Raw genomic sequence first — 16366 nt, forward strand, 5'->3', positions numbered from 1 at the left:
CCATAGTGCTATTAAACAGGAGTCATGATAGCAAGGCGAAGACCAGCCTACTCGTAAAAAGTTGGTGTCGGAGCGCCATAATCGGGACGGTGCACACGTACATGGACAACGTTATTCATGTCTGTGGGTAGGCCTGATAAATACCCATATATGGACGACATTATTCATGTCTGTGGGTAGGCCTTATAAACACCCCTACATGGACAACATTATTCATGTCTGTGGGTAAGCCTTATAAACACCCGTACATGGACAACATTTCTCATGTCTGTGGGTAGGCCTTATAAACACCCGTACATGGACGACATTATTCATGTCTGTGGGTAGGCCTTATAAACACCCGTACATGGAAAACATTATTCATGTCTGTGGGTAGGCCTTATAAACACCCGTACATGGACAACATTTCTCATGTCTGTGGGTAGGCCTTATAAACACCCCTACATGGACAACATTATTCATGTCTGTGGGTAAGCCTTATAAACACCCGTACATGGACAACATTTCTCATGTCTGTGGGTAGGCCTTATAAACACCTGTACATGGACAACATTATTCATGTCTGTGGGTGTGCCTTATAAGCACCCGTACATGGACCACATTATTCATGTCTGTGTGTAGGCCTTATAAACACCCGTACATGGACAACATTATTCATGTCTGTGTGTAGGCCTTATAAACACCCGTACATGGACAACATTTCTCATGTCTGTGGGTAGGCCTTATAAACATCCGTACATGGACAACATTATTCATGTCTGTGGGTAGGCCTTATAAACACCCGTACATGGACAACATTATTCATGCCTGTGGGTAGGCCTTATAAACACCCGTACATGGACAACATTATTCATATCTGTGTGTAGGCCTTATAAACACCCGTGCATGGACAACATTATTCATGTCTGTGGGTAGTCCTTATAAACACCCGTACATGGACAACATTATTCATGTCTGTGGGTAGGCCTTATAAACACCCGTACATGGACAACATTTCTCATGTCTGTGGGTAGGCCTTATAAACACCTGTACATGGACAACATTAGTCATGTCTGTGTGTAAGCCTTGTAAACACCCGTACATGGACAACATTATTCATGTCTGTCCATAGGCCTTATAAACACCCGTACATGGACAACATTATTCATGTCTGTGGGTAGGCCCTTATAAACACACCGTACATGGACAACATTATTCATGTCTGTGTGTAGGCCTTATAAACACCCGTACATGGACAACATTTCTCATGTCTGTGGGTAGGCCTTATAAACACCCCTACATGGACATTATTCATGTCTGTGGGTAAGCCTTATAAACACCCGTACATGGACAACATTTCTCATGTCTGTGGGTAGGCCTTATAAACACCCGTACATGGACAACATTATTCATGTCTGTGGGTAGGCCTTATAAGCACCCGTACATGGACCACATTATTCATGTCTGTGGGTAGGCCTGATAAATACCCATATATGGAAGACATTATTCATGTCTGTGGGTAGGCCTTATAAACACCCGTACATGGACAACATTTCTCATGTCTGTGGGTAGGCCTTATAAACACCCCTACATGGACAACATTTCTCATGTCTGTGGATAGGCCTTATAAACACCCCTACATGGACAACATTATTCATGTCTGTGGGTAAGCCTTATAAACACCCGTACATGGACATTTCTCATGTCTGTGGGTAGGCCTTATAAACACCTGTACATGGACAACATTATTCATATCTGTGTGTAGGCCTTATAAACACCCGTACATGGACAACATTATTCATGTCTGTGGGTAGGCCTTATAAACACCCGTACATGGACAACATTATTCATGTCTGTGTGTAAGCCTTATAAACACCCGTACATGGACAACATTATTCATTTCTGTCCATAGGCCTTATAAACACCCGTACATGGACAACATTATTCATGTCTGTGGGTAGGCCTTATAAACACCCGTACATGGAAAACATTATTCATGTCTGTGTGTAAGCCTTATGAACACCCGTACATGGACAACATTATTCATGTCTGTGGGTAGGCCTTGTAAACACCCGTACATGGAAAACATTATTCATGTCTGTGGGTAGGCCCTTATAAACACCCGTACATGGACAACATTATTCATGTCTGTGTGTAGGCCTTATAAACACCCGTACATGGACAACATTTCTCATGTCTGTGGGTAGGCCTTATAAACACCCCTACATGGACAACATTATTCATGTCTGTGGGTAGGCCTTATAAACACCCGTACATGGACAACATTATTCATGTCTGTGGGTAGGCCTTATAAGCACCCGTACATGGACAACATTATTCATGTCTGTGGGTAGGCCTTATAAACACCCGTACATGGACAACATTATTCATGTCTGTGGGTAAGCCTTATAAACACCCGTACATGGACAACATTATTCATGTCTGTGTGTAGGCCTTATAAACACCCGTACATGGACAACATTATTCATGTCTGTGGGTAGGCCTTATAAACACCCGTACATGGAAAACATTATTCATGTCTGTGGGTAGGCCTTATAAACACCCGTACATGGACAACATTATTCATGTCTGTGGGTAGGCCTTATAAACACCCGTACATGGACAACATTATTCATGTCTGTGTGTAGGCCTTATAAACACCCGTACATGGACAACATTTCTCATGTCTGTGGGTAGGCCTTATAAACACCCGTACATGGACGACATTATTCATGTCTGTGGGTAGGCCTTATAAACACCCGTACATGGACAACATTTCTCATGTCTGTGGGTAGGCCTTATAAACACCTGTACATGGACAACATTATTCATATCTGTGTGTAGGACTTATAAACACCCGTACATGGACAACATTATTCATGTCTGTGTGTAAGCCTTATAAACACCCGTACATGGACAACATTATTCATGTCTGTCAATAGGCCTTATAAACACCCGTACATGGACAACATTATTCATGTCTGTGGGTAGGCCTTATAAACACCCGTACATGGACAACATTATTCATGTCTGTGTGTAGGCCTTATAAACACCCGTACATGGAAAACATTATTCATGTCTGTGTGTAAGCCTTATAAACACCCGTACATGGAAAACATTATTCATGTCTGTGTGTAAGCCTTATAAACACCCGTGCATGGACAACATTATTCATGTCTGTGGGTAGGCCTTATAAACACCCGTACATGGACAACATTATTCATGTCTGTCCATAGGCCTTATAAACACCCGTACATGGACAACATTATTCATGTCTGTGGGTAGGCCTTATAAACACCCGTACATGGAAAACATTATTCATGTCTGTGGGTAGGCCCTTATAAACACCCGTACATGGACAACATTATTCATGTCTGTGTGTAGGACTTATAAACACCCGTACATGGACAACATTATTCATGTCTGTGGGTAGGGAGTTATAAGCACCAGTACATGGACATCAGTAATCGTGTCTGTCCATAGGCCTTATAAACACCTGTACGTGGACAACATTATTCATGCCTGTGGGTAGGCCTTATAAACACCCGTACGTGGACAACATTATTCATGCCTGTGGGTAGGCCTTATAAACACCCGTACATGGACAACATTATTCATGTCTGTGGGTAGGCCTTATAAACACCCCTACATGGACAACATTATTCATGCCTGTGGGTAGGCCTTATAAACACCCGTACATGGAAAACATTATTCATGTCTGTGTGTAAGCCTTATAAACACCCGTACATGGAAAACATTATTCATGTCTGTGTGTAAGCCTTATAAACACTCGTGCATGGACAACATTATTCATGTCTGTGGGTAGGCCTTATAAACACCCGTACATGGACAACATTATTCATGTCTGTCCATAGGCCTTATAAACACCCGTACATGGACAACATTATTCATGTCTGTGGGTAGGCCTTATAAACACCCGTACATGGAAAACATTATTCATGTCTGTGGGTAGGCCCTTATAAACACCCGTACATGGACAACATTATTCATGTCTGTGTGTAGGACTTATAAACACCCGTACATGGACAACATTATTCATGTCTGTGGGTAGGGAGTTATAAGCACCAGTACATGGACATCAGTAATCGTGTCTGTCCATAGGCCTTATAAACACCTGTACGTGGACAACATTATTCATGCCTGTGGGTAGGCCTTATAAACACCCGTACGTGGACAACATTATTCATGCCTGTGGGTAGGCCTTATAAACACCCGTACATGGACAACATTATTCATATCTGTGTGTAGGCCTTATAAACACCCGTGCATGGACAACATTATTCATGTCTGTGGGTAGTCCTTATAAACACCCGTACATGGACAACATTATTCATGTCTGTGGGTAGGCCTTATAAACACCCGTACATGGACAACATTTCTCATGTCTGTGGGTAGGCCTTATAAACACCTGTACATGGACAACATTATTCATGTCTGTGTGTAAGCCTTGTAAACACCCGTACATGGACAACATTATTCATGTCTGTCCATAGGCCTTATAAACACCCGTACATGGACAACATTATTCATGTCTGTGGGTAGGCCCTTATAAACACCCGTACATGGACAACATTATTCATGTCTGTGTGTAGGCCTTATAAACACCCGTACATGGACAACATTTCTCATGTCTGTGGGTAGGCCTTATAAACACCCCTACATGGACATTATTCATGTCTGTGGGTAAGCCTTATAAACACCCGTACATGGACAACATTTCTCATGTCTGTGGGTAGGCCTTATAAACACCCGTACATGGACAACATTATTCATGTCTGTGGGTAGGCCTTATAAGCACCCGTACATGGACCACATTATTCATGTCTGTGGGTAGGCCTGATAAATACCCATATATGGAAGACATTATTCATGTCTGTGGGTAGGCCTTATAAACACCCGTACATGGACAACATTTCTCATGTCTGTGGGTAGGCCTTATAAACACCCCTACATGGACAACATTATTCATGTCTGTGGGTAAGCCTTATAAACACCCGTACATGGACATTTCTCATGTCTGTGGGTAGGCCTTATAAACACCTGTACATGGACAACATTATTCATATCTGTGTGTAGGCCTTATAAACACCCGTACATGGACAACATTATTCATGTCTGTGGGTAGGCCTTATAAACACCCGTACATGGACAACATTATTCATGTCTGTGTGTAAGCCTTATAAACACCCGTACATGGACAACATTATTCATTTCTGTCCATAGGCCTTATAAACACCCGTACATGGACAACATTATTCATGTCTGTGGGTAGGCCTTATAAACACCCGTACATGGAAAACATTATTCATGTCTGTGTGTAAGCCTTATGAACACCCGTACATGGACAACATTATTCATGTCTGTGGGTAGGCCTTGTAAACACCCGTACATGGAAAACATTATTCATGTCTGTGGGTAGGCCTTATAAACACCCGTACATGGACAACATTATTCATGTCTGTGTGTAGGCCTTATAAACACCCGTACATGGACAACATTTCTCATGTCTGTGGGTAGGCCTTATAAACACCCCTACATGGACAACATTATTCATGTCTGTGGGTAGGCCTTATAAACACCCGTACATGGACAACATTATTCATGTCTGTGGGTAGGCCTTATAAGCACCCGTACATGGACAACATTATTCATGTCTGTGGGTAGGCCTTATAAACACCCGTACATGGACAACATTATTCATGTCTGTGGGTAAGCCTTATAAACACCCGTACATGGACAACATTATTCATGTCTGTGTGTAGGCCTTATAAACACCCGTACATGGACAACATTTTTCATGTCTGTGGGTAGGCCTTATAAACACCCGTACATGGAAAACATTATTCATGTCTGTGGGTAGGCCTTATAAACACCCGTACATGGACAACATTATTCATGTCTGTGGGTAGGCCTTATAAACACCCGTACATGGACAACATTATTCATGTCTGTGTGTAGGCCTTATAAACACCCGTACATGGACAACATTTCTCATGTCTGTGGGTAGGCCTTATAAACACCCGTACATGGACGACATTATTCATGTCTGTGGGTAGGCCTTATAAACACCCGTACATGGACAACATTTCTCATGTCTGTGGGTAGGCCTTATAAACACCTGTACATGGACAACATTATTCATATCTGTGTGTAGGACTTATAAACACCCGTACATGGACAACATTATTCATGTCTGTGTGTAAGCCTTATAAACACCCGTACATGGACAACATTATTCATGTCTGTCAATAGGCCTTATAAACACCCGTACATGGACAACATTATTCATGTCTGTGGGTAGGCCTTATAAACACCCGTACATGGACAACATTATTCATGTCTGTGTGTAGGCCTTATAAACACCCGTACATGGAAAACATTATTCATGTCTGTGTGTAAGCCTTATAAACACCCGTACATGGAAAACATTATTCATGTCTGTGTGTAAGCCTTATAAACACCCGTGCATGGACAACATTATTCATGTCTGTGGGTAGGCCTTATAAACACCCGTACATGGACAACATTATTCATGTCTGTCCATAGGCCTTATAAACACCCGTACATGGACAACATTATTCATGTCTGTGGGTAGGCCTTATAAACACCCGTACATGGAAAACATTATTCATGTCTGTGGGTAGGCCCTTATAAACACCCGTACATGGACAACATTATTCATGTCTGTGTGTAGGACTTATAAACACCCGTACATGGACAACATTATTCATGTCTGTGGGTAGGGAGTTATAAGCACCAGTACATGGACATCAGTAATCGTGTCTGTCCATAGGCCTTATAAACACCTGTACGTGGACAACATTATTCATGCCTGTGGGTAGGCCTTATAAACACCCGTACGTGGACAACATTATTCATGCCTGTGGGTAGGCCTTATAAACACCCGTACATGGACAACATTATTCATGTCTGTGGGTAGGCCTTATAAACACCCCTACATGGACAACATTATTCATGCCTGTGGGTAGGCCTTATAAACACCCGTACATGGAAAACATTATTCATGTCTGTGTGTAAGCCTTATAAACACCCGTACATGGAAAACATTATTCATGTCTGTGTGTAAGCCTTATAAACACCCGTGCATGGACAACATTATTCATGTCTGTGGGTAGGCCTTATAAACACCCGTACATGGACAACATTATTCATGTCTGTCCATAGGCCTTATAAACACCCGTACATGGACAACATTATTCATGTCTGTGGGTAGGCCTTATAAACACCCGTACATGGAAAACATTATTCATGTCTGTGGGTAGGCCCTTATAAACACCCGTACATGGAAAACATTATTCATGTCTGTGGGTAGGCCCTTATAAACACCCGTACATGGACAACATTATTCATGTCTGTGTGTAGGACTTATAAACACCCGTACATGGACAACATTATTCATGTCTGTGGGTAGGGAGTTATAAGCACCAGTACATGGACATCAGTAATCGTGTCTGTCCATAGGCCTTATAAACACCTGTACGTGGACAACATTATTCATGCCTGTGGGTAGGCCTTATAAACACCCGTACGTGGACAACATTATTCATGCCTGTGGGTAGGCCTTATAAACACCCGTACATGGACAACATTATTCATGTCTGTGGGTAGGCCTTATAAACACCCCTACATGGACAACATTATTCATGCCTGTGGGTAGGCCTTATAAACACCCGTACATGGAAAACATTATTCATGTCTGTGTGTAAGCCTTATAAACACCCGTACATGGAAAACATTATTCATGTCTGTGTGTAAGCCTTATAAACACCCGTGCATGGACAACATTATTCATGTCTGTGGGTAGGCCTTATAAACACCCGTACATGGACAACATTATTCATGTCTGTCCATAGGCCTTATAAACACCCGTACATGGACAACATTATTCATGTCTGTGGGTAGGCCTTATAAACACCCGTACATGGAAAACATTATTCATGTCTGTGGGTAGGCCCTTATAAACACCCGTACATGGACAACATTATTCATGTCTGTGTGTAGGACTTATAAACACCCGTACATGGACAACATTATTCATGTCTGTGGGTAGGGAGTTATAAGCACCAGTACATGGACATCAGTAATCGTGTCTGTCCATAGGCCTTATAAACACCTGTACGTGGACAACATTATTCATGCCTGTGGGTAGGCCTTATAAACACCCGTACGTGGACAACATTATTCATGCCTGTGGGTAGGCCTTATAAACACCCGTACATGGACAACATTATTCATGCCTGTGGGTAGGCCTTATAAACACCCGTACGTGGACAACATTATTCATGTCTGTGGGTAGGCCTTATAAACACCCCTACATGGACAACATTATTCATGCCTGTGGGTAGGCCTTATAAACACCCGTACGTGGACAACATTATTCATGCCTGTGGGTAGGCCTTATAAACACCCGTACATGGACAACATTATTCATGTCTGTGGGTAGTCCTTATAAACACCCGTACATGGACAACATTATTCATGTCTGTGGGTAGGCCTTATAAACACCCGTACATGGACAACATTATTCATGCCTGTGGGTAGGCCTTATAAACACCCGTACATGGACAACATTATTCATGCCTGTGGGTAGGCCTTATAAACACCCCTACATGGACAACATTATTCATGCCTGTGGGTAGGCCTTATAAACACCCGTACGTGGACAACATTATTCATGCCTGTGGGTAGGCCTTATAAACACCCGTACATGGACAACATTATTCATGTCTGTGGGTAGGCCTTATAAACACCCCTACATGGACAACATTATTCATGCCTGTGGGTAGGCCTTATAAACACCCGTACGTGGACAACATTATTCATGCCTGTGGGTAGGCCTTATAAACACCCGTACATGGACAACATTATTCATGTCTGTGGGTAGGCCTTATAAGCAGGGGTGCACATAATTTCTTTGGTCTGGTTCTCAAAGGAGCACCTGAGGTTCTTGCTTGGTGCTCACCTTTTTTTAAATGTATTTTTCCATGACCCACCCACCTCACAAAATGAACAAAATATGAGGGATACGTGGATAACATTACATGTACTTTAATTTTAATTGAAAATGAATAAAAGCAGTAGGTTACAACAAAATGTCTGTTCTTTGAAGTGCCATACATGTGACTTTCAAATGAAATGACTGCTCTTCAAGCACTGAAAACTAAATATACAAATGACTGCTTTTTCAAACACTGAAAACCAAATCAAACTCACAACAGATACTGCTATTTAAAGCACTGAAAGTTCTGTTATCCTACAGGACATCATCGTCATCTTCATCACCCCCCTCCAGACTGTCTTCCTCTATTTCAAAAACACCAGATGTACTAGGCCTGCTCCTTTCTCGCTGCTTCAGCCTACGATTAGCTGTTTGCATCCACAAGTCTACTGCTGGCTTTGGGTCAAAGGTTTCTGTTGTGAACTTAGATAAGTGGCTGTGCATTAGAGATGAGAGGCGATAGTCTGACAGGCAGGATCTGTACTTGTTTTTTATTATATTCAGGTGTGAAATCCCCTCTCACATGCAGCACTGCTCAAGGGCAGTGTAAGAGACAGCAGAAGGACTTTCTGAATGTTGGAGTAACTGCCTGGGTTGCTGGTGTTCACTACATTGACTAGATCATGCACAGAGGAGGCTGCCAAACGTTTTCCAGCTTGCTTTAAACGCATCCACTCTCTTAAAGTTGAATCTTTGTCAACATGCATGCTGGCCTCATATTTCTCAAGGATGTTACTAAGTGTCGTGTTGCCAAAACCGTGGAGGTCTTTCATTTCATGAGGCCAAGTTGTAGGATCAAAAATCAAAAAGTGATCGCATGACTTGAGGGATTCATATCTGCTTTCAAATTCATGAATTAAAGCTCTCAACACATCAATCTTATCCTTGTCAGCTTCAGCATGTGCCACAGTCTCCTCCCTGTACTTGCCCTCACTGTCCATCAGTAGCGTCAACTGTCCAATAGCAACCGTGAGCTCATCTTTGCATTCACCAATAGTCAGATTGTCTTTCTGGAACCTGAGGGAGGTGAACTGTAAAATGTTCCCAACATCAAGCATGTTGGCTAGGAAACAACGAAAACGCTCTGTGCTGATATGTTTTAGGCTACTGTCATCACCTGTTGCCACTTGGATCTGAATGGCTGGTAACATTCTCCATATTTTAAACAGAGTCTCTTGTCTCCATGCAGACCATCTGATGTTGTGGAACTTACCTAGTTTGACAAAATCAATGTCTTTCTCCTCACATATCTTTTGTAGTTGTGCAATTCGTTTTGCACCCCCTTTCTTTAAGTAAAAGCTTAGCAAAGTGATGATAGATTTATTAAATGACTCACAGTATGGGACCGCACCATCAGCTGATTTAGCACAGTTCTCCAACGTGTGGGCGGTGCACAGACTGCACAAGGGAATCCCCGATATCCACCATCTGACGTAATTTGGGAACGACTCCGTTGTAAACTCCAACGTTGACAGCTGCTCCATCACTGCATACCGACACCAACTTTGTCTTCCACTCCGCTGAACCACAATCATTGAACAGTTGCACAAGTCCATCCACTATGTCCTGTGCTGTTCGGCCGGCCCCCAGATTAATTAATCCAAGGAAGTCTGAGCTGTATTCTCCATTGCGGGACACAGAAACAATGTACACAATTTCCTGCTCCGTTTTCGTTATATCTTCGGATCCATCGAGAAGCACACCCCAAAATTCAGCTGCTTTCAGTTTTTCACTTAACTCTGAACTTATCGTCTGAGCGATGCTGTCCGTGATGCGGGATCCCCCTTCTCGCGGATGATAAGCAGTCCCGACGTTAACTCCTAACCTCTTGAGAAGCGGAATATCCTCCTCGTATGAACGCATAGGACGTGCATGTTTCACTTTGTGAAAGGCCAACCAGAGCATGTTTGTCAGTGCCTGATGTTGTTCTTCCGTCAGTCGGTCTTGCCACGTGTCGAGCGGGCCGCCGGGTCTCTGTTCCTGGCTGCGCCTGTTAGCAATAGCTTCTGCTACTTTCTGGTGTTCTCTGCTGTTTGCATGCTTATCAAAAGCTGGATGGCTGAAGTTTTTCGTCCCCATATAAAAGTGGCAGTTTCTATCCGCTAATGTGGGATTTTCCCGACATAGTTTACACCACATCTCAGTGCGGGCGTCATCTGTTTGAAGCCAGCCGATGTCCTGCAGCCATTTCTCTGAAAACGTACGCTTTGACTTTGGTTCTGGTTCAGTATGGCGTTTCTTTGGTGGAGGTGGAGGAACACCAAAGAAATTACTCAATGTCGCTTGCTTCTTTGACATTTTGGAGAAATTAGTGGCTCACACTATAGCATTGGCTAAAAGCAGTGGCTCAAACTCTGCACTCCAAATGTTTGGTACGCAAATGCGCTGTAAAACACTTGAATCTGGTGCTCGTTGAATATTTTAAGTGCGCATGCGTACCACTTATGTGCACCTCTGCTTATAAGCACCTGTACATGGATAACGTTATTCATGTCTGTGGGTAGGCCTTATAAACACCCGTACTTGGACAACATTATTCACGTCTGTCCATAGGCCTTATAAACACTCGTATATGGACAACGTTACACACATATGCATAACTACACATGAGCACACAGTGGTAACAAACCGTCTACCACACACTCTTCAGGAGTCGAGATAAAGAGGGGTGAGATAAAGAGTGGGGAGATGGCGAGGTGGGAGATAAAGAGGGGTGAGCTAAAGAGTGGGGAGATAAAGAGAGGTCAGTGCAGCTGCATTGCTTGCATATAGGGTAGTTTTGCCGCTGGGTATTCTGGGGCATTAAGTACCCCTGTTGCAGGGCAACATCACAGTGTATTTATTTACTTTACATCTTATTTTAGAACGCAGGCGGCATGGTGGCGCAGTAGTTAGCGCAGTCACCTCACAGCAAGAAGGTCCTGGGTTCAAGCCCCGGGGTAGTCCAACCTTGGGAGTCGTCCCGGGTCGTCCTCTGTGTGGAGTTTGCATGTTGTCCCTGTGTCTGTGTGGGTTTCCTCCCACAGTCCAGACATGTAGGTCAGGTGACTCAACCATACTAGATTGTCCCTTAGTGTGTGTGTGTGTGTGGGCCCCGTGATGGTCTGGCGGCCTGTGCAGGGTGTCTCCCCGCCTGCCGCCCACTGACTGCTGGGATAGGCTGCAGCATCCCCGCCACCCTGAGAGCAGGACGAGCGGCTCGGCTGATGGGTGATGTGCGGTTGGCTCGTGTGTTTGTGTTGCTGAGCTTTTGCCTGGTGTGGTTTGTGAGTTTGACGCATCGGGCAGCAGCAGTAGTGCTCCTGGTGTCACAACACAGGACGGCGAGGAGGCAGAACATCTTCTTCATCAGAGTACCACATGCAGCGTCTACGTTGACGTGTTGAGCCGGGTCAACCAAGCCTCCCCCACAGACCGTGTTGACTTGTGTCGACTCAAGCCAGAGGGACCAGACTTGTGTCGACTCAAGCCAGAGTGCCAGACTTGTGTCGACTCAAGCCAGAGGGGCCAGACTTGTGTCGACTCAAGCCAGAGCGCCAGACTTGTGTCGACTCAAGCCAGAGAGGCCAGACTCAAGCCAGAGGGGCCAGACTTGTGTCGACTCAAGCCAGAGGGACCAGACTTGTGTCGACTCAAGCCAGAGGGGCCAGACTTGTGTCGACTCAAGCCAGAGCGCCAGACTTGTGTCGACTCAAGCCAGAGAGGCCAGACTCAAGCCAGAGGGGCCAGACTTAAGCCAGAGCGCCAGACTTGTGTCGACTCAAGCCAGAGAGGCCAGACTCAAGCCAGAGGGGCCAGACTTGTGTCGACTCAAGCCAGAGGGGCCAGACTTGTGTCGACTCAAGCTAGAGCGCCAGACTTGTGTCGACTCAAGCCAGAGAGGCCAGACTCAAGCCAGAGGGGCCAGACTTGTGTCGACTCAAGCCAGAGGGGCCAGACTTGTGTCGACTCAAGCCAGAGCGCCAGACTTGTGTCGACTCAAGCCAGAGGGGCCAGACTTGTGTCGACTCAAGCCAGAGCGCCAGACTTGTGTCGACTCAAGCCAGAGGCCAGACTCAAGCCAGAGGGGCCAGACTTGTGTCGACTCAAGCCAGAGCGGCCAGACTTGTGTCGACTCAAGCCAGAGAGGCCAGACTTGTGTCGACTCAAGCCAGAGCGCCAGACTTGTGTCGACTCAAGCCAGAGGCCAGACTTGTGTCGACTCAAGCCAGAGTGGCCAGACTCAAGCCAGAGGGGCCAGACTTGTGTCGAATCAAGCCAGAGGGGCCAGGCTTGTGTCGACTCAAGCCAGAGCAGCCAGACTCAAGCCAGAGGGGCCAGACTTTTGCCCGTTGTAGAGCAGCAATACTACACATTTGTCACAACTAGCAAAGTCCAGTTTATCTCCATCTCCGTCAGTAACAACCGAGGAACCATAAGAGGTTGAATCAATTCATCTGGACACCACGTTTACCGACAGTGGGGCAGTAATGAGCACCACATCCACAACACTGTGGATGTGGTGGATGAGCTGAAGTTCCTTGCCGGCTCGGTCCCCTACAGACACCATCACGGAGAGGATGAAACAACGGTCTCATGATGGTTCGTCTCTCTCCGCGTGTGTTCCTGTTGATGAAGCAGTGGAGTTGGTCCATATGAAATTACAAGATGACCCCACCCTTAGCAATAGGACCACCCTTCACACTGACCAAGTGTGTCTGCTCCTGAAACTGTGTCTTTGTCCACTTACTTCACATACAGGGGGCAGTACTATAGGCGGAGGCGTGGGGGCGCTATGGGTTCCCCAGTCTCACCTGTAGTGGCCAACTTGTATATGGAGGAAGTGGAAGCATTCTGCTCCCCGCCTATGGAACTCTCTCCCACAAGACATTCACATTGACTCTCTTTCAACCTTCACATCCCATGTCAAAACGCACCTTTTCAAACTGGCATGTTCAGTCTGATCCACGCTTCACTGAGTTTTGTGCAGATGATGATTTTATACTTGTCTGTTGTGTTAACTTTTTATTGTCTGCCTGCTTTGTTTTGATTTTATGCTGTCTGATACAGTGCTGCTGGTTTTTACTGTCTTCTGTAAGGTGTCCTTGTGTGCTCTGAAAGGTGCCCACAAATAAAATGTATTATTATTATTTAATCCAGCTATTATCTTTTCAGATAAAACCAACATTACATCACCATACTCCCCTCCTTCTCCTTCACCTATGCCCTCCATTGCCATTGGAATAGCCCAGCCCTGGACATCCCCATGGCCGGCCTTCCCAGGGGTCGGCAAAACCAAATCCAGGCTGCCCTCCGTCTATCAACCAGAGAGCAACACCAACCAGCAACATAAAGGCCTGACAGAGACTTTGTTGGAGGACTTCAAGGAGAGGAGTGTAAAACTGAAGCTGGAAGAGAATTCTGTAAGTCACATAAAGTTCTTGTCAAGATATTTTAGAGTAATTTAAAATGGTGTTTTATTGTTCATACCTATATAAGACTGATGAATGGTGACCACCCCAAACCTGACTTCTCTGGGGACCTGTAGTGACATCACTTGTCTTGAAACTTTGTCTAAAAGTCTTTCCTCCATCACAAATACAACCAAGGAGCTGTAGGCCCAGAAAATGGCTTTTATTTGTCTTCCTGGATCATTCAGTCTGTTTCTCTAACTGAGATACTTGCTAAAAGTCCTGAATGAGACAGCTGGCTGCTCCAAGGGAGGAGTGGTGTTCAACAAAAACACATCCGGTAGATACCAGGCGTCTTTGGTCTAAAGACATGTTTGTTTTCTTCTAGTATGCAGGAATCCAGCCCATCGATGCTGTGAACAATGAGGTAAGTCATGGCTCCAGCCTGACCATCTCCACTGCAAGACATTTAGTTTCCATATCTTTCAGAATTCATCTTTGCTGTGACGGTTCTACCCTGTGCTCAGTATCACACATGCTGATATACCAGGTCACGAAAGAGAATACTTAACTTCTGACAAACTGACAAATCTCAGTCTGTGGACACATGTCCGTTATGACTGGAGGATATATTCCATAGTTTTTGTATAACTCTCAAACACATCAAGAGCTGGACTGGAGGGGGACTGGTTTTTGTTCCCATTTTTCTGGAACCAGGTTAATTCTTCTTACTTTCTTGTCCAGGTTTTGGAGGCAACTCGTGTCACCAGACACAAAAACCAGCGTGCTCTGAGGTGGGAGGCAGGACTGTTTGCTAATCAAGAGAACCAGTGAGTTTCCTGAACATTCAGCAGGGGTTCAGCCTGTAGATGCTTTCCTCACTACGATGTCAGTCCTGGATTTTCTTCAGTTCTAGCTCATCAGAACATGTATGTATTGACAGACCTCCAGGACTTGTCTTTAAAACATGGTCTTCACTCCAGGCTGAGACGCAAGCTGGCACACTCCAACAACTTAAGAGGAGGCCCTTGTCCAGTGACCTATCTATTGAAATGGATGGTCAGCTCTATGTGTGAGGAGTGTTTGACAGAGCAAAATATTTTAGCTACCTTTTGAGTTGAACTGTAAATAATATTTAGTTTTGGCCTTTAGGGAACAAGAGAACAAAGCTGCTTAGTCAGGCTGCAGAGTTACAGATGTGCATGTCCAGCCTCTGCTCCGTGCTGTCTGTAGTGATTAAAACAGAATATCAAACTCCACAGCTCTGTCTTGTCAGGTGTGAGTTACAAAGCAGGACACACACCACTAACAGGCGGATTCCAGTTGACCCAGGCAGTTAAACATGTGAAGCTATGAAGCCTTGTGACACATTCCTCTGTCTGCTTCCTCGGTACATCTGTTTTACCAGGTTTTGTGTTAATGACTCAAAAATCAAGGCACCTAAAAGAAAAGTGAGTCAAAACTATTTATTCCTCTCTTGTTGATACTTTGTCTCGTTGAGTTTCCATAGCATCAGTAGTGACTAGCTAGTAGGCAGGTCAGCTAGAAATATACTGACGTGTTATTACTAGCCAGTAGGCAGGGCAGCTAGAAATATACTGATGTGTTATTATTAGCTAGTAGGCAGGGCAGCTAGAAATATACTGATGTGTTATTACTGTTATTACTAGCCAGTAGGTACAGCACATAACTATACTGATGTGTTATTACTGTTATGACTGTGTCATTACTAGCTAATAGGCACAGCAGGCAGAACTATACTGATGTGTTACTAGCTAGTAGACGCAGCAGGTAAAATTACCGATGTGTTACTACTAGCTAGTAGGCCCAGCAGCTAGAAATATACTAATGTTTTTACTGTTATTACTAGCTAGTAGGCACAGCAGCTGATTTGTTATTACTGTGTTATTGCTGTTATTACTAGCTAGTAGGCACAACGGGTAGAAATATACTGATG

General features: G+C 44.4%; 1 protein-coding gene across 3 annotated transcripts in view; it reads left to right on the plus strand.

Moving 5' to 3' along the window:
* The window catches only part of misp (mitotic spindle positioning), a 34674-nt gene extending 18969 nt beyond the window's left edge, over positions 1–15705 (plus strand). For all 3 annotated transcript variants that reach the window (XM_056276577.1, XM_056276578.1, XM_056276576.1), the window contains exons 4-6: positions 14174–14421; positions 14798–14836; positions 15154–15705. In XM_056276577.1, the coding sequence (XP_056132552.1) occupies positions 14174–14421; positions 14798–14836; positions 15154–15243 (377 nt within the window). In that variant the 3' untranslated portion in view covers positions 15244–15705. The remainder of the gene's footprint in view (positions 1–14173; positions 14422–14797; positions 14837–15153) is intronic.
* Positions 15706–16366: the final 661 nt, after the last annotated feature.

This window comes from Lampris incognitus, chromosome 3 (assembly GCF_029633865.1).
Source record: "Lampris incognitus isolate fLamInc1 chromosome 3, fLamInc1.hap2, whole genome shotgun sequence".
NCBI lineage: Eukaryota > Metazoa > Chordata > Actinopteri > Lampriformes > Lampridae > Lampris > Lampris incognitus.